The sequence below is a fragment of the Bombina bombina genome, chromosome 1 (assembly GCF_027579735.1).
Source record: "Bombina bombina isolate aBomBom1 chromosome 1, aBomBom1.pri, whole genome shotgun sequence".
Lineage (NCBI taxonomy): Eukaryota > Metazoa > Chordata > Amphibia > Anura > Bombinatoridae > Bombina > Bombina bombina.
This window is the reverse complement of record NC_069499.1, coordinates 1,542,827,603-1,542,854,593: the sequence shown is the minus strand read 5'-3', so window position 1 is coordinate 1,542,854,593 and position 26,991 is coordinate 1,542,827,603. Positions and strand designations below refer to the sequence as shown.

The window sequence follows — 26,991 nt, the reverse complement described above, 5'->3', positions numbered from 1 at the left end:
CGAGGCTTCTGTTGATCAGATATGTAGGGCAGCGACTTGGTCTTCACTGCACACTTTTACCAAATTTTACAAGTTTGATACTTTTGCTTCTTCTGAGGCTATTTTTGGGAGAAAGGTTTTGCAAACCGTGGTGCCTTCCATTTAGGTGACCTGATTTGCTCCCTCCCTTCATCCGTGTCCTAAAGCTTTGGTATTGGTTCCCACAAGTAAGGATGACGCCGTGGGCCCGGCACACCTATGTTGGAGAAAACAGAATTTATTTTTACCTGAAAAATTACTTTCTCCAACGGTGTGTCCGGTCCACGGGCCCGCCCTGGTTTTTTTAATCAGGTCTGATAATTTATTTTCTTTAACTACAGTCACCACGGTACCATATGGTTTCTCCTATGCAAATATTCCTCCTTAACGTCGGTCGAATGACTGGGGTAGGCGGAGCCTAGGAGGGATCATGTGACCAGCTTTGCTGGGCTCTTTGCCATTTCCTGTTGGGGAAGAGAATATCCCACAAGTAAGGATGACGCCGTGGACCGGACACACCGTTGGAGAAAGTAATTTATCAGGTAAATATAAATTCTGTTTTTCAAGCTACATTAATAAAGGGACCATAGACACCATAGGTCTCCCTTTGTTTATCCCATAATTATAACTGACCTTTACTTATGCACACTATATCAAATCCTGGTGAAAATTGTTCCCAGGATACTATACACTGATCAACCCTATATTTCTCTAGCTGATTTTAGAGTACCCATTTTTATCTTCTATAAGGCCAGTTGTGCATTAACATAAGCCCATCCCAAGCTATTACATATCAGTAGTGACATCACTTTTACCTCTTTTTCTAAAAGAGAAGTCTGTCAAAAGAACTGAGATAAGGGGCAGTCTACAGAGGCTTAGATACAAAGTAATTACAGAGGTAAAAAGTATATTAATACAACTTTGTTTGTTATGCAAAACTGGGGAATGGGTAATAAAGGTATTATCTATCTTTTTAAATAATAAAAATTCTGGAGCAGACTGTCCCTTTAACTTCTTTTTTTTTTTATATAGAAAGAGCATATCTAGATACGCTCAAGAATATACTTGTTTTTAAACACTATATGGCATCAGTGTTCTAAAGTTTGTAATAGTGATATATATATATATATATATATATTTTTTATATATATATAGTTTGTTTATACTGGCAGGCTCCTGAGTAGATGTAGATGATATCTTATTCATGAAATCTATCATTTTGATTTACCTTTAACTACCTAAAATTATATTTTGTGATTGATGTTGCGTCATTGACACGGACGATGTCTAATCTCGCTGTAGTGTAGCACCCTATAACTTTTTTTCTTCCACTAAAATTGCCTCTTTTTTTCCCCCCAGGCCAAGGTGGTTGATACTAACACAGGTCACACCGTTCCACTCAACACCCCAGGGGAATTGCTTATCCGAGGGTACTGTATAATGTTAGGCTACTGGGACGACCTAGAAAAAACAAAGGAAACAATTACCCCTGAGAACTGGTATAAAACAGGGTGAGTAATACGGGATTAATACTTGCACAAACTAGACCGAGTGAGTGTAGAGTGGACTGCAGCCTCGGAATGCTGAAAGAATGATGAGGTGGAATTAATAGGGTAGTTAGAGCTATATGTGAATGGTGAAAAGTCCAAAACTGTCAGGATAGGTAAATGGGAATACATAGGAACATGATACATAATACAGCACGGAGCTGGTAAACCGATAGTCATTCCAGAACTGTATACAGATTGAACTACAGCACAATTGTAAGTCCTTTATATGGAAATAGGAAAGTCTACAAGCCTTGTAACCTCAGGTCATTTGGTTCAGGAGAGCAGATCGGAAGTACTAAACTTAAAGGGACAGTCTACTCCAGAATTGTTATTGTTTAACAAGATAGATAATCCCTTTATTGAAATTCCAGTTTTGCATAACCAACACGGTTATATTAATACACTTTTTACCTCTGTGATTACCTTGTAGCTAAGCCTCTGCAGACAGCCCCCTTATTTCAGTGCTATTTAAAGACTTGCAGTTTAGCCAAACAGTGCTGACTCATAAAGAACTCCATGGGAGTGAGCACAATGTTATCTATATGACACACATAAACTAGCACTGTCTTGCTTTTAATAGCTAATAAAATGCATTGAAATACAGGTGGCCCGCATGGTTTTAGAAACAGGCAGAAATTTAGAGCTTTAATGTTATAAAGTATATTAATATAACAATGTTGGTTATGCAAAGCTGTGGAATGGGTAGTAAAGGGATTATCTTTTTAAACAATAAAACTTTGGGAGTAAACTATCCCTTTAAAGTAACATTTTTGTTGTGTCTATTTCATCTTAAAAACAAAACATGTTTTAATGCATGGACCTAAATAAACCAATGTTCATTAGTAGGAAGTACACAACTGATACTGCTTTATTAGGTTCCATTTTAACACTTAATTTAAAGGAACACTAAAGTAAAAAATAAACTTTCATGATTCAGATAGAGCATGTGCAAGACTTCTCAGTGTATAGGAGTATGTGATTTACTGATGTCTGTCACATGATACAGGGAATATTGTTATTTGTCAGAAATAAATCTACTGCTCACTTGAATGGATGAATGAGACCCACAGCTCAGAATGGAGAAGATGAGTGAACGAAACATACAGCACATAGTTTAAAGGAACAGACTGTAAAGAGTGTGTGGGACTAGGGACTAGCTAAAGCTCCATATAAGAGAGAAGACGAGTTGAATAGGGGACATGAAACCCACAGGACAGAGACTCGGCAGGATGAGTGGTAGGACTTGAAACCCACAGGACAGGGATTAGGCAGAATAAGTGGGAGGACATGAAACCCACAGGACAGACTAGGCAGGATGAGTGGGAGGACATGAAACCCACAGGACAGGGATTAGGCAGAATAAGTGGGAGGATATGAAACTCACAGGACAGACTAGGCAGGATGAGTGGGAGGACATGAAACTCACAGGACAGAGACTAGGCAGAATAAGTGGGAGGACATGAAACTCACAGGACAGAGACTAGGCAGAATAAGTGGGAGGACATGAAACTCACAGGACAGAGACTAGGCAGAATAAGTGGGAGGACATGAAACTCACAGGACAGAGACTAGGCAGAATTAGTGGGAGGACATGAAACTCACAGGACAGCGACTAGGCAGAATAAGTGGGAGGACATGAAACTCACAGGACTGAGACTAGGCAGGGTGAGTGGGAGGACATGAAACACACAGGATGTAGGGGATAGTCCCTAGTAGGGCTCATTTTCCTCTAAGGACAGGACTCAGTCTGGTCACAGTGTGACATATAGACCCTCTATGGGATCGGGAGTTGGCAATTCTCCTTATGTATGGAGATGTGTGGGAGCAGTTGGTGCTTATGTGCTGCTTTACATGCGAGCACTTGTGTAGGGTACCGGGTAATTTTTGACTCAGGGCTGTATCGGGGGGAACTTGTCAAAGCGTTTTACTTTCGCTTTTGACTGTTGCACATTTTTTACTTCTCAGAACGCATTTTCTTAGTTAGCAGGTGCGGCTTCTATTGTGTACCGCGTGATCGGGTGCGCTTTTCTTTTCCCAAATTCACTAGCGATCCGGTCCGGTCTCCATCAAGCTGTTTCTTTCGATCAACAGAGAGTCAAGAGGGGTCTTTACTGAGACACTAGGAGGTGGTGAGTGCCCCAGTTATTGGTGTGGGGATAAAGGTGCCACTTATTCTAGGTTTTTTTCTCTCATTGAGTGGGGATATATCTAAAGTGATGGAGGACTCTGAAATTAACCCTTTAGGGGTTCTATAGATTTAAGATTGAACATGTGCACTTTTTTTTAAAGGAAATCTTATCTACACTAGAGGTTCCTGAAGCAAAGCTTCCTGAGGAACCAATAATTAGATAGTTTATGAGGATAAGAAGGCTCCACAGACCTTCCCGGTCCCTGTTTGCATGGCAAAGATTATTTCTTCTGAATGGGAGAGGATTGAAACTCCATTCTCCCCTTCTACCTTTAAGAAATTGTTCCCAGTTCCCAGAGGCTCATCTGGAATTGTGGGGTTCCATCCCTAAGGTGGGTGGAGCCATTTCTACGCTCACCAAGCGCACTACTATTTCCCTGGAGGATAGCTCTTCTTTCAGGGAACCTATGGACAAAAAAAAAAGGTTATTTAAAGAAGATATTTAAACACATGGGATATCTTTTTCAGCCTGCAGCAGCAGTTCCGCGGTTGCAGGGGCAGCTACCTATTTGTGTGACTCTCTGTCGGAGCTTATTGAAGTAGAATCCTCACTTGAGGAGATTCAGGATAGAATTAAGGCTCTGAGAATTGGAAATTATTTTATCTGTGATGCAAACATGCAGATTATTCGACTGAATGCCAAGGGTTCAGGGTTTGCTGTCCTAGTCCTCTGGTTGAAGTCTTGGTCAGGAGATATGACATTGAAGTCTAGACTTCTTTCTCTTCCTTTCAAGGAGTAAGATTCTATTCGCTCCAGGACTGGACTCTATCATCTCTACTGTTACTGGGGGGAAAGGAGCCTTTCTTCCACAGGACAAGAAGAACAGATCTAAGGGACATCAGTCTTCGAGTTTTCGTTCTTTTCGTTCAGAGAAGTCTTAGAGTTCAATCCTCTTCCAAGCTAGAGCAGACCAAGGGTACTTGGAAGCCACCCCAAACTTGGAACAAGTCCAAACAGACTAAGAAACCTACAGATAACAAGTCTATATGAAGGGATGGCCCCCGATCTGGGATCAGATCGAGTAGGGGGCAGACTGTCTTTTTTCTCAAACGCCTTGTTTCAGGACTTACAGGATCCCTGGGTGTTAGATGTTGTATCTCAAGGATACAAGATTCGTACCATTCTTCCATTGATCCAGGAGGCTCAATTTATGACTACCGTGGATCTAAAGGATGCATATCTTCATGTCCCCATTCACAAAGATCATCACAAATTCCTGAGATTCGCCTTTTTGGACAAACATTTCCAGTTTGTGGCTCTTCCTTTCGGTCTGGCCACAGCTCCCAGAATTTTCACAAAGGTTCTGGGGTCTCTGCTGGCAATTCTAAGACCGCGGGCGTTGCGGTGGCGCCTTATCTGGACGATATTCTGATCCAAGCGTCCTCTTATCAGCTGGCAAAGTCTCATACCGACCTTGTCCTTTCCTTCCTGAGAACTCACGGGTGGAAGGTAAATCTGGGAAAGAGTTTAATTCCACAGACAAGGGTACCCTTCTTGGGAACTCTAATCAATTCTCTTTCCATGAAAATCTTTCTGACAGAGGTCAGGAGGGTAAAGCTCATGGCTACATGTCGAGCCCTTCAGTCCAATCCTCGGCCGTCAGTGGCTCAGTGCATGGAAGTAATTGGATTGGTGGTGGCAGCAATGGACATTATTCCGTTTGCTCGATTTCATCTCCGGCCTCTACAACTGAGCATGACAGTGGAATGGATATTATACCGATTTGTCTCCTTAAATAACTCTAGATCAGGAGACAAGGGACTCTCTTCTATGGTGGTTGTCACTGGATTATCTATCCCAGGGGACATGCTTCCGCAGACCCTCATGGGTGATAGTGACAACGGACGCCAGTCTACTAGGATGGGGAGCAGTCTGGAATTCCCTGAGGGCTCAGGGTGTATGGACTTAGACGGATTCTCTCCTTCCAATCAACATACTGGAGTTGAGAGCCATATTCAATGCGCTTCAAGTTGGCTTCGGCCCAATTCATCAGGTTCCAGTCAGACAACATCACGACGGTTGCTTACATCAATCATCAGGGAGGAACAAGGAGTTCCTTAGCGATGACATAAGTATCCAAGATAATACAGTGGGTGGAGTCGCACTCTTGCCATCTGTCAGCGATCTACATCCCAGGGGTGGAAAACTGGGAAGCGGATTTTCTGAGCAGACAGACATTTCATCCGGGGGGAATGGGAAACTCCATTCGGAGGTGTTTTCCAACCTGATTCTCAGATGGGGCAGGCTGGATTTGGATCTCATGGCGTCTCGTCAGAATGTCAAGCTTCCGAGATACAGGTCCAGGGATCCCCAAGCCGAGCTGATAGATGCCTTGGCAGTGCCTTGGTCTTTCAGCCTAGCTTATGTATTCCCTCCGTTTGCTCTCCTCCCTTGGGTGATTGCTTGAGTCAAACAGGAGAGGGCGTCGGTGATCCTCATCGCCCCTGCATGCCCTCGCAGGATTTGGTATGCCGATCTGGTGGACATGTCATCTCAGCCACCGTGGAAGCTCCCTTTGAGGAAAGATCTTCTCATTCAGGGCCCCTTCCATCACCCGAATCTAGTTTCTCTGCAGCTGACTGCTTGGAGATTGAACGCTTCATTTTATCTAAGCGAGGGTTTTCTGATTCGGGCATAGATACCTTGATTCAGGCACGTAAGCCTGTTACTAGGAAAATTTACCATAAGATATGGCGTAAATATCTTTATTGGTGTGAATCCAAGGGCTACTCATGGAGTAGGGTTAGGATTCCCAGGATTTTGTCTTTTCTCCAAGAAGGATTGGAGAAAGGGTTGTCAGCAAGTTCCTTAAAGGGACAGATTTCTGCTTTATCTATTTTGTTACACAAGCATCTGGCTGATGTTCCATATGTACAATCTTTTTGTCTGGCTCTGACTAGAATCAGGCCTGTATTTAGGCCAATTGCTCCTCCTTGGAGTTTGAAGTTCTACTTTCAGGTGACCAGGGATTTTCGTCAATCGTCTTCCTTGTTTGTTGTTTTTTCAAGGAAACGTAGGGGTCAGAAAGCTACGGCTACCTCTCTTTCTTTTTGGCTGAGGAGTATCATCCGTTTTGCATATGAGACTGCTGGACAGCAGCCTCCTGAACGACTTACGGCTCATTCCACTAGGGCTGTGGCTTCCTCATGGGCATTCAAAAATGATGCTTCTGTGAACAGATTTGCAAAGCTGCAACTTGGTCATCTCTTCACACTTTTCCCAAATTTTACAAATTTGATACCTTTGCCTCGACTGAGGCTGTTTTTGGGAGGAAAGTTCTTCAAGCAATGGTGCCTTCCGTTTAGGTCCCTGTCTTGTCCCTCCCTTTTCATCCGTGTACTATAGCTTTGGTATTGTATCCCACAAGTAAGGATGAAATCCGTGGACTCATTGTATCTTTAAAAAGAAAAGGAAATTTATGCTTACCTTATAAATTTGTTTCTTTTTAGATACGATGAGTCCACAGCCCACCCTGTTTTTATAAGACAGGTCATTATTTTTGTTAAACTTTAGTCACCTCTGCACCTTGGCTTTTCCTTTCTCTTCCTAACTTCGGTCGAATGACTGAAGTGGGAGGGAAGAGAGGAGCTATATATACAGCTCTGCTGTGGTGCTCTTTGCCTCCTGCTGACCAGGAGGCGATATCCTACAAGTAAGGATGAAATCCGTGGACTCATCGTATCTAAAAAGAGGTAAGCATAAATTTCCTTTTTTTTAACTCTACGATTTTATCATTTTATATTATCACCTCAAAGTGTTTAATGTCCTTTTAATGAAGCTGAGGCTGAAAGTGCAACAACGATTCACTCCAACAACAACAAGCTCATGGTCTCAAATTGGAGGGTGGTAGTAGTTTCAGGAGTAATTAGAGGAAGGGGTTCATATACTTTAAGAGAATTCAAGAATATCTATGATATGCTTTCTAATTTACTCCTATTATCAAATTTTCTTTGTTTTCTTGGTATCTTTAATTAAAAAAGCAGGAATGTAAGCTTACGAGTCGGCCTATTTTTGGTTCAGCACCCTGGATAGTGCTTGCTGATTGGTGGGTACATTTAGCCACCAATCGGCAAGCACTACCCAGGTGCTGAATCAAAGATGGGCCGGCTCGTAAGCCTTATACTTCTTTTCTCTTGTTAAGTGTGTTCAGTCCACGGGTCATCCATTACTTATGGATATATTCTCCTTCCCAACAGGAAGTTGCAAGAGGATCACCCCAAGCAGAGCTGCTATATAGCTCCTCCCCTCACATGTCATACCCAGTCATTCTCTTGCAACCCTCAACAAAGAAGGAGGTCGCGGGAGGAGTTGGAGTTTTTACTTAATTATTCTTCAATCAAAAGTTTGTTATTTTAAATGGCACCGGAGTATGCTGTTTTTCTATCTCAGGCAGTATTTGGAAGAAGAAACTGCCTGCGTTTTCTATGATCTTAGCAGGCGTAACTAAGATCCACTGGCTGTTCTCGACATTCTGAGGAGTGGGATAACTTCAGAACATGGGAATAGCATGCGGGGTCCCCCGCAAATGAGGTATGTGCAGTACAATATTTTCTGGGAATGGAATTGACTAAGAAAACACTGCTGTTACCCGTATGATGTAAGTACAGCCTTAAATGCAGTAGTAGTGACTGGTATCAGGCTGATAAATGTATGCGCAGTTGAGTTATTTTCTAGGGACTAGAATTTGACTGAGAAAATACTGTTAATACTGAAATAATGCTTAAGCCTTATCTGCAGTGGAAGCGACTGGTAGCAGGCTTAGTAATAACTTTGCATGACATTAAAAAACGTTTACTGGCATGTTATTCGTTTTGTGAGGTACTTTGGTGATAAATCCTTTTGGGCATGAATTTTTTCTCTTTTGTTCCACATGGCTAACGTATATTTCTGCATAGAAACCGTTATATCAGGTCTCCCACTGTTGTAAATGAGCGGGAGGGGCCTTTTTTTTAGCGCCTTGTTGCGCAGTTAAAATTCTAGCACAGTCTTCCTGCTTCTTCCTCCTTGATCCAGGACGTCTCTAGAGAGCTCAGGGGTCTTCAAAATTCGTTTTTGAGGGAGGTAATCAGTCACAGCAGACCTGTGACATTGTGTTAGACTGTGATAAAAACGTTAAATATTAATTTGATATCCGTTTTTTTGGGTACTGAGGGGTTAATCATCCTTTTGCTAATGGGTGCAATCCTCTGCTAATTAATAAATTTAAAGAATTGTTGACTATAACTGAATTAGTTCTTTGTTATTCAACTGTGTTTTTTAAAAGCGCTGCAGCGTTTTTTATATTGCTTGTAAACTTATTGAAAGTAATTTCCAAGCTTGCTAGCTTCATTGCTAGTCTGTTTAAACATGTCTGATACAGAGGAATCTGCTTGTTCATTATGTTTAAAAGCCAATGTGGAGCCCAATAGAAATATGTGTACCAATTGTATTGACATTACTTTGAATAAAAGTCAATCTGTACCGATAAAGAAATTATCACCAGACAACGAGGGGGCAGTTATGCCGTCTAACTCTCCTCACGTGTCAGTACCTTCGTCTCCCGCTCGGGAGGTGCGTGAGATTGAGGCGCCAAGTACATCAAGGCCCTTACAAATCACTTTACATGATATGGCTAATGTTATGAAAGAAGTATTATACAATGTGCCCGAGTTAAGAGGCAAGCGCGACAGCTCTGGGTTAAGGACAGAGCGCGCCGATGACACGAGAGCCATGTCTGATACTGCGTCACAATTTGCAGAACATGAGGACGGAGAGCTTCATTCTGTGGGTGACGGTTCTGATTCGGGGAGACCGGATTCAGAAATTTCAAATTTTAAATTTAAGCTTGAGAACCTCCGTGTGTTGCTAGGGGAGGTGTTAGCGGCTCTGAATGATTGTGACATGGTGGCAATCCCAGAGAAATTATGTAGGATGGATAAATACTACGCGGGTACCGGTGTGTACTGACGTTTTTTCCTATACCAAAGAGACTTACAGAGATTATTAGCAAGGAGTGGGATAGACCCGGTGTGCCTTTTTCCTCTCCTCTGATATTTAGAAAAATGTTCCCTATAGACGCCACCACACGAGACTTATGGCAGACGGTCCCTAAGGTGGAGGGAGCAGTTTCTACTTTAGCCAAGCGTACCACTATCCCGGTGGATAGCTGTGCTTTCTCAGATCCAATGGATAAAAAATTAGAGGGTTACCTTAAGAAAATCTTTGTTCAACAAGGTTTTATATTACAGCCTCTTGCATGCATTGCGCCTGTCACTGCTGCAGCGGCATTCTGGTTTGAGTCTCTGGAAGAGGCGATTCGCACAGCACCATTGGATGAGTCTTTAAGCAAGATTAGAACTCTTAAGCTGGCTAATGCGTTTGTTTCGGATGCCGTAGTGCATTTAACCAAACTTACGGCTAAGAATTCCGGATTCGCCATACAGGCGCGCAGAGCGCTATGGCTTAAATCCTGGTCAGCAGATGTAACTTCTAAGTCTAAACTACTAAACATTCCTTTCAAAGGGCAGACCTTATTCGGGCCCGGCTTGAAGGAAATTATTGCTGACATTACTGGAGGTAAGGGCCACACCCTTCCTCAGGACAGGGCCAAATCAAAGGCCAAACAGTCTAATTTTCGTGCCTTTCGTAATTTCAAGGCAGGAGCAGCATCAACTTCCTCCGCTACAAAACAGGAAGGAACTACTGCTCGTTACAGACAGGGTTGGAAAGGCAACCAGTCATGGAACAAGGGCAAGCAGGCCAGAAAGCCTACTTCCGCCCCTAAGACAGCATGAAGACAGGGCCCCCTTTCGGAGACGGATCTAGTGGGGGGCAGACTTTCTCTCTTCGCCCAGGCTTGGGCAAGAGATGTACAGGATCCCTGGACGTTGGAGATTATATCTCAGGGATACCTTCTGGATTTCAAAACTTCTCCTCCACAAGGGAGGTTTCATCTGTCAAGGTTATCAACAAACCTAGTAAAGAAAGAGGCATTTCTACAATGTGTACAAGACCTCTTAGTGATGGGAGTGATCCACCCAGTTCCGCGGACGGAACAGGGGCAAGGGTTTTATTCAAATCTGTTTGTGGTTCCCAAGAAAGAGGGAACCTTCAGACCAATCTTAGACTTAAAAATCTTAAACAAATTCCTAGGGTTCCATCGTTCAAGATGGAAACCATTCGGACCATCCTACCCATGATCCAAGAGGGTCAATTTATGACCACAGTGGACTTAAAGGATGCCTACCTTCACATACCGATTCACAAAGATCATTATCGGTACCTAAGGTTTGCCTTTCTAGACAGGCATTACCAGTTTGTAGCGCTTCCCTTCGGGTTAGCTACGGCCCCGAGAATTTTTACAAAGGTTCTGGGCTCACTTCTGGCGGTACTAAGACCACGAGGCATAGCGGTGGCTCCGTACCTAGACGACATTCTGATACAAGCGTCAAGTTTTCAAAATGCAAAGTCTCATACAGAGATAGTTCTAGCATTTCTGAGGTCACATGGGTGGAAAGTGAACGTGGAAAAGAGTTCTCTGTTACCACTCACAAGGGTCCCTTTTCTAGGGACTCTTATAGATTTTGTAGAGATGAAGATTTACCTGACGGAGTCCAGGTTATCAAAGATTCTCAATGCTTGCCGTGTCCTTCACTCCATTCCAAGCCCATCAGTAGCTCAGTGCATGGAAGTAATCGGCTTAATGGTCGCGGCAATGGACATAGTGCCATTTGCGCGCCTACATCTCAGACCGCTGCAACTATGCATGCTAAGTCAATGATCAGGGATTACTCAGATCTGTCCCCTTTGCTAAATCTGGACCAGGAGACCAGAGATTCTCTTCTCTGGTGGTTGTCACGGGTTCATCTGTCCAAAGGAATGACTTTTCGCAGACCAGATTGGACGATTGTAACAACAGATGCCAGCCTACTAGGCTGGGGAGCAGTCTGGAACTCCCTGAAGGCTCAGGGATCGTGGACTCAGGAGGAGAAACTCCTCCCGATAAACATTCTAGAATTAAGAGCGATATTCAATGCTCTTCTAGCTTGGCCTCAGTTAGCAACACTGAGGTTCATCAGATTTCAGTCGGACAACATCACGACTGTTGCTTACATCAATCATCAAGGGGGAACCAGGAGTTCCCTAGCGATGTTGGAAGTCTCGAAGATAATTCGCTGGGCAGAGTCTCACTCTTGCCACCTGTCAGCGATCTACATCCCAGGCGTGGAGAACTGGGAGCGGATTTTCTAAGTCGCCAGACTTTTCATCCGGGGGAGTGGGAACTTCACCCGGAGGTATTTGCTCAACTGATTCATCGTTGGGGCAAACCGGATCTGGATCTCATGGCATCTCGCCAGAACGCCAAGCTTCCTTGTTACGGATCCAGGTCCAGGGACCCGGGAGCAGTGCTGGTAGATGCACTAGCAGCCCCTTGGGTTTTCAACATAGCTTATGTGTTTCCACCTTTTCCGTTGCTACCTCGACTGATTGCCAGGATCAAACAGGAGAGAGCATCAGTGATTCTGATAGGTCCTGCGTGGCCACGCAGGACCTGGTATGCAGACCTAGTGGACATGTCGTCCTGTCCACCATGGTCTCTACCCCTGAGGCAGGACCTTCTAATTCAGGGTCCTTTCAACCATCCAAACCTAATTTCTCTGAGGCTGACTGCTTGGAAATTGAACGCTTGATTCTATCAAAGCGTGGGTTTTCGGATTCGGTTATTGATACATTAATACAGGCTCGGAAACCTGTTACCAGAAAAATTTACAACAAAATATGGCGTAAATATTTATATTGGTGTGAATCCAAGAGTTACTCATGGAGTAAGGTTAGGATTCCTAGGATATTGTCTTTTCTACAAGAGGGTTTAGAAAAGGGCTTATCCGCTAGTTTACTAAAGGGATAGATTTCTGCTCTGTCTATTCTTTTACACAAGCGTCTGGCAGAGAATCCAGACGTCCAGGCTTTTTGTCAGGCTTTGGCTAGGATTAAGCCTGTGTTTAAAGCTGTTGCTCCTCCGTGGAGCTTAAACTTGGTTCTTAAAGTTCTTCAGGGTGTTCCGTTTGAACCCCTTCATTCCATTGATATTAAGCTTTTATCTTGGAAATTTCTGTTTTTGATGGCTATTTCCTCGGCTCGAAGAGTCTCTGAGTTATCTGCCTTACATTGTGATTCTCCTTATCTGATCTTTCATTCAGACAAGGTAGTCCTGCGTACTAAACCTGGGTTTTTACCTAAGGTTGTTTCTAACAGGAATATCAATCAAGAGATTGTTGTTCCATCTTTATGTCCTAATCCTTCTTCAAAGAAGGAAAGTCTTTTGCATAATCTAGACGTGGTCCGTGCCCTGAAGTTCTACTTACAGGCAACTAAAGATTTTCGACAAACTTCTTCTCTGTTTGTCGTTTACTCTGTACAGAGGAGAGGTCAAAAGGCTTCGGCTACCTCTCTCTCTTTTTGGCTTCGTAGCATAATATGCTTAGCCTATGAGACTGCTGGACAGCAGCCTCCTGAAAGAATTACAGCTCATTCCACTAGAGCTGTGGCTTCCACCTGGGCCTTTAAGAATGAGGCCTCTGTTGAACAGATTTGCAAGGCTGCAACTTGGTCTTCACTTCATACTTTTTCCAAATTTTACAAATTTGACACTTTTGCTTCTTCGGAGGCTGTTTTTGGGAGAAAGGTTCTACAGGCAGTGGTTCCTTCTGTTTAATGTTCCTGCCTTGTCCCTCCCATCATCCGTGTACTTTAGCTTTGGTATTGGTATCCCATAAGTAATGGATGACCCGTGGACTGAACACACTTAACAAGAGAAAACATAATTTATGCTTACCTGATAAATTTATTTCTCTTGTAGTGTGTTCAGTCCACGGCCCGCCCTGTCTTTTTGAGGCAGGTTCTAAATTTTAAATTATAACTCCAGTCACCACTGCACCCTATAGTTTCTCCTTTCTCGTCTTGTTTCGGTCGAATGACTGGATATGACATGTGAGGGGAGGAGCTATATAGCAGCTCTGCTTGGGTGATCCTCTTGCAACTTCCTGTTGGGAAGGAGAATATATCCCATAAGTAATGGATGACCCGTGGACTGAACACACTACAAGAGAAATAAATTTATCAGGTAAGCATAAATTATGTTTTTAAAGATACCATAAGAACAAAGAAAAATTGATAATAGGAGTAAATTAGAAAGTTGCTTAAAATTGCATGCCGTAAAGGTTATCCTAGAAACTATGGACAGTCTCAAATAGCGTTTTGGTTCTTATCTGCTGTAAAAAAATCTATTTTTTATATGAATCTAATTGCTAAGTGAGAAATATTTGTGCTAAGATGGTTGAATATGTTGAAACTCTGTCCAACCCTAACAGAGACATTGCGACCCTGGATGAATATGGATACTGTCGGATTGTTGGTCGCTGTAAAGACATGATTATCCGAGGTGGCGAAAATATTTACCCAGCTGAAATAGAGCAGTTTTTGCACACACATCCTAAAATATTGGAGGCTCAGGTAAGAGGACAAAGAACGGCTAAGGTATAAAAATAAGTGTTTGACATTTATAAGGCACCTTATGCTCTTTCAACCACATTCTGTGTCGCAGGTCATTGGGGTGAAAGATGAGCGGATGGGAGAAGAAATTTGCGCATGTATCAGAGTCCAAGAAAATGAGGAATGCTCAGCAGAGGAAATTAAGAAATACTGCAAGGGAAAGGTGAGAGATTGACCAATCAGAATGTAAAGAGATACGTCCAATCAGAGAGTGGAAGCTTAGAACCCATAATATATTCAAAATGAAACAACTAGTTAAACTAATTGTAATAGAGGATACAATCCAGTTTAAAAAAGAAAACCAATACTGCAGTGGTATAATACTAGTTGGCTCTGCTGAAGCGAAAGTATTTTTTAAATTAAAATAGTTCCATTCCATTCATACTGTTAAACTTTATTAAACTTTATTCAAAAAGGAACTCACACACACTCAAATAACAGAGCTGAAAAAATAAAAACACTTAAACTCTGTTGATTGCGCTGTCGCAATAAAATGTAAGAACCAATATTTAAAGTATCACCCAGTCCTCTGTCTGAATTTCAGTGTTAAATATAGGCTAAGCCCTTACAATCCGAGGGCTAATTATTTGTATCATTACACTATTAAAGACCAGAGGCTGGGAAGGCTGTAGTAGGTTCTATAAGACATATTTTCACAACAAGAGTAAGCAAGTTAAAAAAACGAGCAGGAGAGACTGAGCTGCCCCTGTCGGACCCCTGACGCGCGTTTCACAAACGCTTCCTCAGAGGGGGTGCGGGCCGCTGTTATTTGCCATGATTTGTACCGTCTTTAGACCCACCTACTAAGTACTATTGGTCTCAGTAGTAGGCGTAGTCCACCTGTGATGGGATGCATCTAATGTCAATCATTATTGCTGTCATTTTCGCCTTGTAAGTATTTTGCGTCTGACTAGACTGGATCATCCCTCTGTTTATCATTTGCTATAGCAAGAGGAAGTATCAACCTGTTATTGGATCAATAGATCGTCAGTTAAAAATTCCTAGCTGACGTTTCACATTGTGTTCGTCATAAGGTGGGTGTATACTTGTCGCTGACTCATTATGTTAGTAACCAATCTGTGGTTATAGAATGGGGCAAATGGGTGTGTGATATCCTATATGAATCATTGGCTGATCATAACAGATGTAAACGCTGCGTATCAATGTTTTATATACTGAGATTTACACTATATGTGAATGTAATAAATTGCCTTCATTGTTGCAAGAACTTATATCCACTTATTGTACTGTATCATTATTCCGTGTATTAAGAGGGACTTAGTACCAATACCTATTCTCCCAAATTCATTAATAAAGTACACAGATGTTATATAACTAGAGGATAATACATGCTTACATCTTGAGGCGTAATCCCACAAGTAAGGATGAAATCCGTGGACTCATTGTGTCTAAAAAGAAACAAATTTATCAGGTAAGCATACATTTTCTTTTTTGTGTAAAATTGCTCAATGAGTGATTGTTCCTGCAGTTTTACTTTTGAATAAATTATATGTATGTGTATTAGTGGTTATCCATTGTACCATTATTTGCTCTCTTACCAATACTGTTATTGTGACAAACCATTTATCATTATATGGAGTTTTGAAGTGCAAAGAAAAAAAATGCACCACACCTTCAAATTTCAAAGTGAAGGTGAAAAATTTTAGCTATCAAGAATATAATTCTGCTCTAGAACATTTGTAGTTTCGATACGACCTCGTTAAATACATCAAATCTGGGTTGCGGAAACAGATGTTAGAAATTGTAAGGCATATTTGTATCTTTAACTCGCTTTTTGTTAGTGCTTCTCAACCTTGGTCAATATTTTTATTCAATAGCTCATTTCTTAATATAGTGAAAATAATATTTTCATACTTAATGTTCTGATTACATTGGAAACCATGATTTTCTTTCAGTGTAAACATTTGTTCTTTCATCATTAAAGACCCATCACTAAAATTACTTCAGCACAAACTGACTCCAAATGATTCCTAGCTGTAATGCCAAACCACCCTCTTTTAAATGCACTTTATAAAAGACTAATGTTTTATAACATATTTGCTTTTATTTAAATAGTTCCCGGTTCTGCTGGCTTGTAAATTTGTTGGGTAAAAGGAACAGTAAACACCTTGTAATTACAAAACTTCTCTTCAATCTTGCAATAAATGAATATACTAGGTGAATATGAAAACATTTTGGATGCATTAACATAATTCTTTAATAAGAGAGTGAGAGTCCACAATATCATCACATCAGACCTTTACTCACATGCCCAGTAATCTCTCACTGCCTTTAGTTACTTTGTTTGCCTCCAAACTGGAGAAGGTCAATACTGAAGCGCTCCTGATCTTGACCTTGTTGATGGGGTTATCTAACAAATCTGTCCCCCATTATCCTACTGAGAAATGGCGCATGTACAGTAGTAAGCAGGAGGGCAGTTGGGTAGTTAGAAATCTCCCAGTGTGGAGATGTCACAGGAGCCCTTAGTAAAATGTGGATTTATCTCCCCATCCCTTGGTCTACAGTGTGCTGCTCTTTTAGATCTGTTAGAACTGTGTTTGCACTTCCTCAGGTTTTACGCTTTGTATTGAATGCAGTCTCCTGAAGCTGCAGTGCATGGTTGAGGAAGGTTGTGACAGGTTTGTACTTGCCGCAGCCCAGCGCACTATTAGAGTGGATATTGGCACACTTTTGGATACTTCATTGACATTTTTACACTTTGCATTTAAATGTACCCATGTTTCTTTAAGAAGAGTGTGACCACCATTAGCGTTCCCCAGTGACACCAGTTAATGCAGCTGGTCTTACTCTCATCTCACTATTTTCATAGCGGTTTGAAGAGGAAACTTTCAGGGACTGCTCTCTGGTAACGCACAATGATTAAGAGCTGTGGCCTTGGAACGCTATGTGCACAGCTTCTTGGGATATTTTCTCCACTTCTTCCCTGTGTGGCGGCCATGTTTGGTGTTTGGAAGCTCGTTCCTTCTGGTAATTGGAGATTGTGCAAGCAGTAATCTGCACTACAGTGCTTGAAATATGTATATTATCAAGATTTTATTAAAAATTGTGATGCTTGTGTGTCTTAATTGACTTGTCATTTATTTGTGCCAGAGCTATTGTGCTTAAAGGGACATTGTACTCTATGTTTATCTTTGCAGAATTGTTTTGTCGGTGATCCATTTATATAGCCCATCTGGGAGTGTTTTTTTTAACAATGTATAGTTTTGCTTATTTTCTAAAAGCATTGTGCTGATTTTCAGACTCCTAACCAAGCCCCAAAGATTTAGATGTATACTGATGTCTACAGATTCAAGCTTGACCCTAAAGGGTCTTTTCATATGCAGGGTAGGGGAAAGTGTCTGATCTTCCTTATTTCCCAGCCTAACCTCATCAACAATGTGAAACTAGGAGCTTCTAAGTAAGTTTTTAAAATGTTTTATACTGTATTTTAAGATCAGTATCTGTGCATTTTATAATAGTGTATATTACTTGCAGTTATATGAAAATTGTTGTATACTATCCCTTTAACAGTATCCCCTGTGGGGACTGACCGCTATATTATTGTTTATTACTGCTTACTGCCTTACTATACCAAGTATGGATGATATAAGTGCAGCTTATGTCTCAGGGCAGATCTACAGATCACATAAGCCACTCATATTACAGCTTGCATTGCAAGTATGTACCTGGGTAAGTATGTGAACAGGCTCAGGGGTTATACTTATATTAATCTGTGATTGGCTGATGTCTGTCATATGGTACAGGGGGCTCAAAATTTTGGCAAAAAAAAATGTTATTGCATTGCCTTTTAATTATGCATGTGTTAATTATACAAATCTACTTCATTTATTGGTTCTTTAACAAATGATAATGGCTGTCGATCAATAACCACCAGAACCAATAACCAAATAAAACAACCCAAAAAAATCTAAAATGTCAGATTTGCACTCCTTTAACCTTACATCACATCCCTATTGCTTCCACAGCCAATTAGAAACATTGAATACATGACCAACATGCAATAAGTGCTTCCTTTTATAGTGTGTTAATGGGGTTTATGGAGCCCATGTGTGTGGTTTTTGTAATTGGATAGGGTAGCATTTTGTTTATTAAAATAAGTTCTATTCTGCTGACGGGTGACTTTATGGGCGTAATCTGACCCCACAAGCTGTTTCCAGTCTTTCACCTATCCTGTAAGCAACTTTTAGGTGCTTAATTTAGGTACTTAAACAACATTCGAATCTACTTCTATTAATTAATTTGCTTCATTCTCTTGGTACCTTTTGTTTAAGTAATAGCAATGCACATGGGTGAACCAATCACACGAGGCATCTATGTGCAGCCACCAATCAGCAGCTACTGAGCCTATTTAGATATGCTTTTCTACACATATCAAGAGTATGAAGCAATTAAGATAATATAAGTAAATTGAAAAGTTGTTTTAAAAATCTAAATCATGAAAGAACAAAATGTGTGTTTCATGTCTCTTTAATGTCATTTACTGGTATTGATACCTGTCGCCTGTCGATAATCTGTCGCCATCATTTATTGCAGTGGGTAGCGCCATCTTGGTTTTTTTTTTAGCTTGAGCATAAGTAAATTGTTGGCCTTGTGTGTTATCAGTTGATCTGTAGGTGATGATCACTTATCAAGTGCCTATGGCTGTGTCACGTTCATAGGAGCGAGTTCAGGAGTTTGGAGCTTATGTGTTGAGGTGACAGACTTAGACAGGAGAGCCCATTAGAGGGCTGAAGACAAAAGCAGGGTGCCAGTGCTTGGTTCTTGGCAGACAACCTCTGCAGGGCTAGGGTACATGAGCAGGGTACCACTGTTTGGCATACGCCCTCTGCAGGGCTAGAGTACAGAAGCAGAATAGCTGAGTGTAGCAGATTCCCCCCTGCAGGGTGTGGTTACTGGAACAGGATCCCAGTGCTTGGCAAACGCCCTCTGCAGGGCGTTGGTAAAGGAGCAGGATAGCTGAGCTTTGCAGATGCCCTCTACAGGGTGTGGATACTGCAACAGGATACCAGCGCTTGGCAGATGCCCTGTACAGGGTGTGGATACTGCAACAGGATACCAGCGCTTGGAAGATGCCCTCTACAGGGTGTGGATACTGCAACAGGATACCAGCGCTTGGCAGATGCCCTCTACAGGGTGTGGATACTGCAACAGGATACCAGTGCTTGGCAGATGCCCTCTACAGGGTGTGGATACTGCAACAGGATACCAGCGCTTGGCAGATGCCCTCTGCAGTGCATGAATACTGGAACAGGATTCCAGAGCTTGGCAGATGCCCTCTGCAGGGCATGAATACTGGAACAGGATTCCAGTGCTTGGCAGATGTCCTGTGCAGGGCTTGGGTACAGGAGCAGGATAACATTGAGAAAGAAGAGATACTGGATACACTGGAGATCCAAAAGAGGTCAGGAGTCGAGCCGGATTCAGGAACTAGACTTCAGGTCAGAGACACTAACAGCAGCCTTTTATAGCTGTGCTGAATGTGAAACTACCTGCAGCTCTCAAGCAGATGGAGCCAGAGCAATTGTAGGCAGTAGATCTCCAGGAACAGCACAAGCCAGAGCCATTTTCGTGGCGCAGAGGCGGGGAAGCAGGCTGCAAACCAGGAGCCCTAGGTTCAATCGTGGTCATGGCCGTGATATGCTGTTTAACTCAATCTTTCCATTGTGTGGTCGATAATCAGTCATTAACTTGTAGTCAGGTGGATTATGATGCTGTACATACATTCAGTCATTAACTTGTAGTCAGGTGGATTACGATGCTGTACATACATTGTATGGGTGAATATTCTTCTCACATTTGATACAGTCTGTGTTATTATTTGCATGGTGATCACACAGATGATAAAAAAGACATATCTGCTGATCACTGAAATCCAATATGGGTTAATGGAGTTCATGTGTGTGTTTAAATAGAGGGGTGTTTATTGGAATCTTCACTATAGTTAAATGCAAGTAATGCTTTAACATAGCATTTTTTTCAGTTTTATATACATTTAATAACATTTCATGAATAGGGCTATAGAAGATAGTTTAGTAAACTCAAAGGGCCATTATACTTGAAAAATGACACACTGTAATCCATTAGAGACATGTAATTTTATTACAATCGACCATACAGTACAGTGTGTTTAAACAATGCAAAGTATACTTTCATTATTTATTTTCTCCTCTTTTCCTGTAATTTCATTATGAAATTGTGAGCTTTTCAGTTCCTGTTAGAAATGGAAGTGCTTTTAAAACATTGTCATATTCCACACAGCCAGTGGCTGCACACTCTAGTGACCTATTTCTAACTGTCCCTAATTGGCCACAGTAGAGAAGGTAACCTAAGTTACAACACGGCAGCTCCCATTGTTTTATAGACACTAAAACTTCACACTTATTTTGTCAATATTTAAACAACTAATGAATCTTTGAAAAATATATCTACTTGTTATTCTTAGACTAATCTTTTCCTTGAATGCATAATTATATCTAGCATTTATTTAGTGTTAAATGTCCCTTTAAAAGGGCCAGCTCGGGGGCGTGGCCTGGCTAGAGACGGAGATGGCCGCATAAGTTTGGAGCTCCGTGTGGGGAACTGAGCGGAAGCTTGCCGGCACTACAGAAATCGGCTAAAATTATCATACTCCACCGTGGGAGACAGAAGGGGTCTCATTGATAAACCAGAGTGGAACCGAGAATATGTTCGAGGGGTAAAATTCTGGAGAATACAGGAGCAACAGATACCGCCACGGACATGGCGCTGACGCCATCTTGCTTCCCACACAGCGCTGCAGCTCTTCAGTCTCCCAGCCGAGATAAGACACGGACTAGGGGAACAACACGCAGATGGGTGAGATATCTATAATTAAAACCACTGAGCTAACACTGCCACTTGGTCCAAGCTACTGCACGACATAAGAAAATAAGGAGTTACAACTATATAACAGTCTCAAAATGCACAGACTTTAACAATCACGGCGTGAAGCCGATATAGTTTGCCTCCCCCACCCATCGATATCTTAACCATAGCAAAGGACTCAAAGTTGTTTGCAACAATTATTCAATAGCAGTCATATTCACTTGATTCCTTTAATAATAAGAAGGGTGGGAGGAAGACTTATGCTTTTTCCAGTGCACATTTAAAAACAATCTATTCACACAAACAGGAAATGCAGTGCTAAAAAACATTTTCCCGAGGAGCACATGAGTCAAGCACTGCCAAACATTAAACTACAATTTGGAACATACAGACTCTCAGCAACCATAGCCCAAGAAAAGTTTCTGAATAACATGCAATAAATAACTTTTAAATAGTTGATGGCCCTTTTGCTGACAGATTACTTCTAACCACAGTGGCTAATATTTAACTAAGGGCTTCCATAACACCGGAAAAGACTGGTTTATCCTATTTCGCACTCCCCAGCCAATAAGCCAAGACTGAAAGCCAACGCATTTAAAATGTCGTCTAGACAAGTAAAGAAAACTGGTTTAACAGGCAAACAAACTGCTTCCACTCTCTTTTTCAAATCCTCTAAAGGGGATAAGACCACGGAGCTCCCGGAATCGGACATAACGATCTCTTCAGACCAATCCTTTACTGACGGATCTAGCACACTCGACCTTACACCGCTCACTAAAGCAGATTTGAGAGATCTAGTGTCTAAACAAGATATCAACATGAATTTCGAAAAAATGTGGACAAAACTAGACTCCATACAAACAAAAATGACTGAGAGTCTAACGGAACTAAAACAGGACATACAGGAGCTAGGCGTGAGAGTAGATACACTGGAGGAAAGTGAAAATATAAGAGATGAAACAGCAGACAAGGTATCACAACAAGTCCAGACCCACAAGCAAGAAATAGAAGAGCTTAAAGACAAATTGGAGGATATAGAAAACCGCACAAGAAGGTGCAATATCAGACTCAAAGGAATCCCGGAATCCATTGCACCTACGGACCTACAAAGCTATTTACAGCAGCTATTCAAGGCCATCACAGGCCACACAGAAGAAGATCACTTTCAAATCGAAAGAGCACATAGAGCCCTAAAGGCCAAGCCCAAAGGAGATCAACCACCAAGGGATGTCATAGTTAAGCTATTACGTTTTCCAGATAAGGAAGCAATTCTCTCAGCGGCTAGGCAGAATCCAACATTCAAGTTCCAGGGCTCAGTAATCCAATTCTTCCAGGACCTATGTGCGCAAACACTTCAGAAACGATACTCCATGAAGCCCCTAACCTTGCTGCTCCGTAAAAATCAAATACCCTACAGGTGGGGCTTTCCATTTGCCTTAATTATTCTACACGAAGGAAAGATGCTCACAATCAGAAAACGACAGGACATTTCAGAAGCATGCTCTTACCTGAATCTAGAACCTCCAGATCTACCGCTCTCCGAGCAAAATACAGAAGAAGCTCCTAACCCGAACAGGGAAAACACCCACAAAAGAACCAAGTGGACCACAGTACAAAAAAAAGACCAAAGTGACTGGTGACTCTAGATAGCAAGAAAGATCCTACTGCAAGATCCGAGATGGAAGCAAATTTTTGATCAGATGAGTATAATCTGATGAACTTATTCCTCTCTTTTCTTTTTCCCTTCCCCCCCTCCCTGCATCTGACTTGCAGAAAGTAATATTTTTCCCTTACAGCTGCCGGGACTAGATCTTTCATACGGACTAAGGGTGATTAAACCCTTGTTTATCAGGTTTTGTCTTGTTTATCATGTTTAGACTTAACATCTGCTTCTACAAGCTCCACTTTTAGTAGAAAAATGATAGAGGCTTAAGCATTAGTCATATTCCTATTGCCTGTTATGAAAATATGCTGATTTGCTTCCGCTCCCATGGCCGCTGCCCTGGGCTGGTTGTACCCCATTTTCTTCTTTTCTCTCTCTTTCTCTCTAATGTCGCCTCGGGGTGGCGGTCATGGCAGCTCCCCACATCTAGTTGAATGTTCAATTTTTTGTATTTTAATACGAAATTTTTATGTTTCAAGGTTTACATGTTAATAAGTTTACTTTTTATTTATGTTCTCATGTTTGTGTGACCTTTAAATGTTTGTCAAACAGAGTATAAACACCGACTGATAACATACCTACCATTCACTTGTAGGACTGTTACCATAAGACATAGTTACACACTCAACTCCTATGACCAATGACCTCATTATTCTCTCACACAATGTGAGAGGCCTTAACACCAATATCAAACGTAAGATAGCCCTTACCCAATATATAAAATTGAAAGCCAAGATCATCTTTCTCCAGGAGACACATTTCACACAAACCCTGATCCCTAAATACTGGCACCGACACTATCCAACTCACTTCCACTCCACAATAGAACAGAAAAAAAGAGGGGTCTCAATACTTCTGCATTCATCCCTACAATTCGAAACTGATGAGGTCATAAGAGATACCGAGGGAAGGTTCCTCATTGTCAGGGGCCGCACACAAGGTATGAAAATCACACTTTGCAACGTATATGCCCCAAATGAAGGGTAACACACCTTTTTTCGACAGATCTCCCATATGTTAACACAATGGTCCCACTCCAGAATTATACTTGGTGGAGACTTTAACATCAATATCTCTACTCATTATTCTAAGACGATAACTAAACCTTCAAATAAACAACTTAGGCTATTATCCATAATGAAATCTATAAGGGAATCAATGTCAGAACATAACCTACTGGACACATGGGAAACATTGTTTGGTAACACAACAGACCATACATTTTATTCACATGCCCACAACAGCTACACAAAATTGGATTATATATGGACTAGTCAGACCTTGATACTGAATATTATTACTTCTAATATCCACCCTTGTGTCTGGTCAGACCATTCGATAGTCCAACTATCCATGACAGGGCTAATTGATAATCAACGTCAGAAGTCCTGGACATTTGACCCCTCCATACTCCACAACAAACAATTTCACACTGAATTAGGAAAATTAATGAAAGAATACTGGTCTACCAATGTTGATTCCACCGTTAACTCACTCAACCCATGGGCTGCACATAAGCCATTTATTAGGGGGATTCTGATTAAGGAAAAAGCTAGGATCACCACCATAGCTAATAGAAACATTAAACAACTTCACTCAGAAATCTCTACATTAGAAACCCAGCACAAAAACACGCTATCTAACATCACATTTAGAACCCTCCAGGCTAAAAGAAAACTTCTGTCAAAAATCTTAAACGATTCGGCGATGAGAGCCCTCCAAAAACTAAAAGCAAACTACTTTTTATACTCTAATAAGCCGGATAGATATCTAGCCAATAAACTTCGAAATAGAACAAAATTATATTCTATAACCAATCTATACACCCAAGAGGGCACTCAGACGTCGAATCCCCAAGAAATAGCTAATATATTTGCAAACTACTACGAGTCATTATATGATGGGCAAAAAGTACATCACACTAACAAGACACACAGACTATTATCCAGATTCTTAAATCAAGCTAACCTTCCCACAATCACCCCTGAGGAGAATGATATCCTTAATGCGGAGATTTCTGTACAAGAGATCCTTAATGTCATTAAGGAACTAAAAGCAGGCAAAGCGGCAGGCCCCGATGGCCTACCCAGCGAGTACTACAAGTTATTTAAAACACCCCTAATAACCCACCTACAGAAATTATACAATGACATCATGCTAGGTTCCGATATTCCCATTGATCTACTCCGAGCCAAGATTATAGTCATCCCAAAACCAGGAAAGGACCCTAGGTGGTGTAATAATTATAGACCCATATCGTTGATCAATCAGGATCTCAAGATCTTGACAAAAATCCTGGCAAACAGACTCCAGACGCTACTACCCCGCCTGGTCCACCCCGACCAGGTAGGTTTTATTAAGGGTAGGGAAGCCCCAGATAACGTACGTAGAACTATAGACCTAACCGACCATCTGAAAAGGAAAGGAACGCCTTCTCTGCTCCTTTCACTGGACGCGGAGAAGGCGTTCGATCGAATAGACTGGACCTATATGTTCCAAATACTCACCACAATGGGTTTTGAGGGTTCTTTCATGAAAGCACTAAAAGGGATATATTCAAACCCTAAAGCAACGGTTAGTGCAGCAGGATACATGTCCAGGACCATAGACATAAAGAACGGTACAAGACAAGGTTGTCCCCTCTCACCACTCCTGTTCGCCCTATGTATGGAGCCACTAGCAGCAGCCATTAGAAACGCAAACAATATTAAAGGGGTAAAGATCCGTAAATCAGAATATAAGCTCTCGCTCTTTGCGGATGACTTCTTATTGACCCTGACAGACCCATTCAACTCCCTGACTAACCTTTATCAGATCCTACAAAACTTTGCAGAGATTTCGGGGTATAAGATAAATGTTGACAAATGTGAGGCCCTACCACTAGCACTAACCCCCCATGCCAAAAAACTGATAGAAATCAACTTCAATATTAAATGGGTCAAGAGCTCGCTCACCTACCTAGGGACAAAAATCTCAGATATTCACGATGATTTGTACAAGCTAAATTATACCCCACTATTTCAATCTATTAGACGAGATCTTGGATCTTGGAGGAAGGGGACCTTCTCGTGGTACGGGCGCCTTTCGTCCATAAAAATGAATGTGCTCCCGAGGATCTTGTACCTCTTTAGAGCACTGCCGATCAGGGTCCCTTCCTCGGAGCTCCAGAAACTACAATCAGAACTAATCTCATTCTTAAGAGGAGATGGTAATGCTAGGATAGCATCCCATACATTAACTAGACACCGACGTCTAGGTGGAGTAGGAATACCACACTTACAAGCTTACTATCTAGCGGCTAGGACAGCACAAGCCTCGCTCCTCCAGAAACCACTAAGAGAGATTCTCTGGACAAATATAGAAACTGACAGTATAGAATTGGATTACACGGATGACCTTCTGTGGAACTCCAAGAAAGATATACACCAAGATAGCCGTAGCCTACCCTCAACAATAGATACACTTTCACACTGGGAACAATTAACAAAACACCCAACGATGTTGCCTCCAGGCACCTGGGTCAAACCGATCAGACTCCTGCTTCCCAAGGAAACTCACAACACAATAGACAAGTGGGCTAATAAAGGTCTTTACCGGGTGGCAGACTTTCTCATCCACTCACAAATCATTTCATTCAATCACCTTCAGGAGCTGATAACCCCACTCAAACTACATTGGTTCCTATACCTCCAAATCTCTTCTGCCCTTAATAAGTATGATATCTCCCGTGGGAAACACCCACCCACAGTCATGGAAAGAATATGCTCAAACCCGACTAGGGAAAAGCAGCTCATTTCTAGACTTTATATAGCAATTCAGGACACACATTACACTGAGAAATCGTCCATAGCGATAAAATGGGAAGAAGACGGGGCAGATCAGATTTCAAAAGATGAATGGGACCAATTATATTTCGAATCCTGTAAGGGGCTTATTAGTGCGGACCATAGGGAAAATACTATAAAAACAACATTTCGTTGGTATCTTACGCCCCTAAAAACATCACACTATTCAATAAATAAGTCCAAATTATGCTATAGAGGCTGTGGGATACAGGGTTCTTATAGACATATGTGGTGGGACTGCAAACCCATCAAAAATATTTGGAGAATACTCAATGATCTCCTCAGTAAAGTTTTAGACGAACGAATAGTACTAACCATAGACCAAGCACTTC

General features: G+C 41.7%; 1 protein-coding gene across 1 annotated transcript in view; it reads left to right on the top strand.

Annotated features, from left to right (window-relative positions):
• The window catches only part of ACSF2 (acyl-CoA synthetase family member 2), a 363,626-nt gene that overhangs the window by 299,437 nt on the left and 37,198 nt on the right, over positions 1-26,991 (top strand). The window contains exons 12-14 of the mRNA XM_053708837.1: positions 1,378-1,529; positions 14,107-14,248; positions 14,340-14,450. Coding sequence (XP_053564812.1) covers positions 1,378-1,529; positions 14,107-14,248; positions 14,340-14,450 — 405 coding nt within the window. The remainder of the gene's footprint in view (positions 1-1,377; positions 1,530-14,106; positions 14,249-14,339; positions 14,451-26,991) is intronic.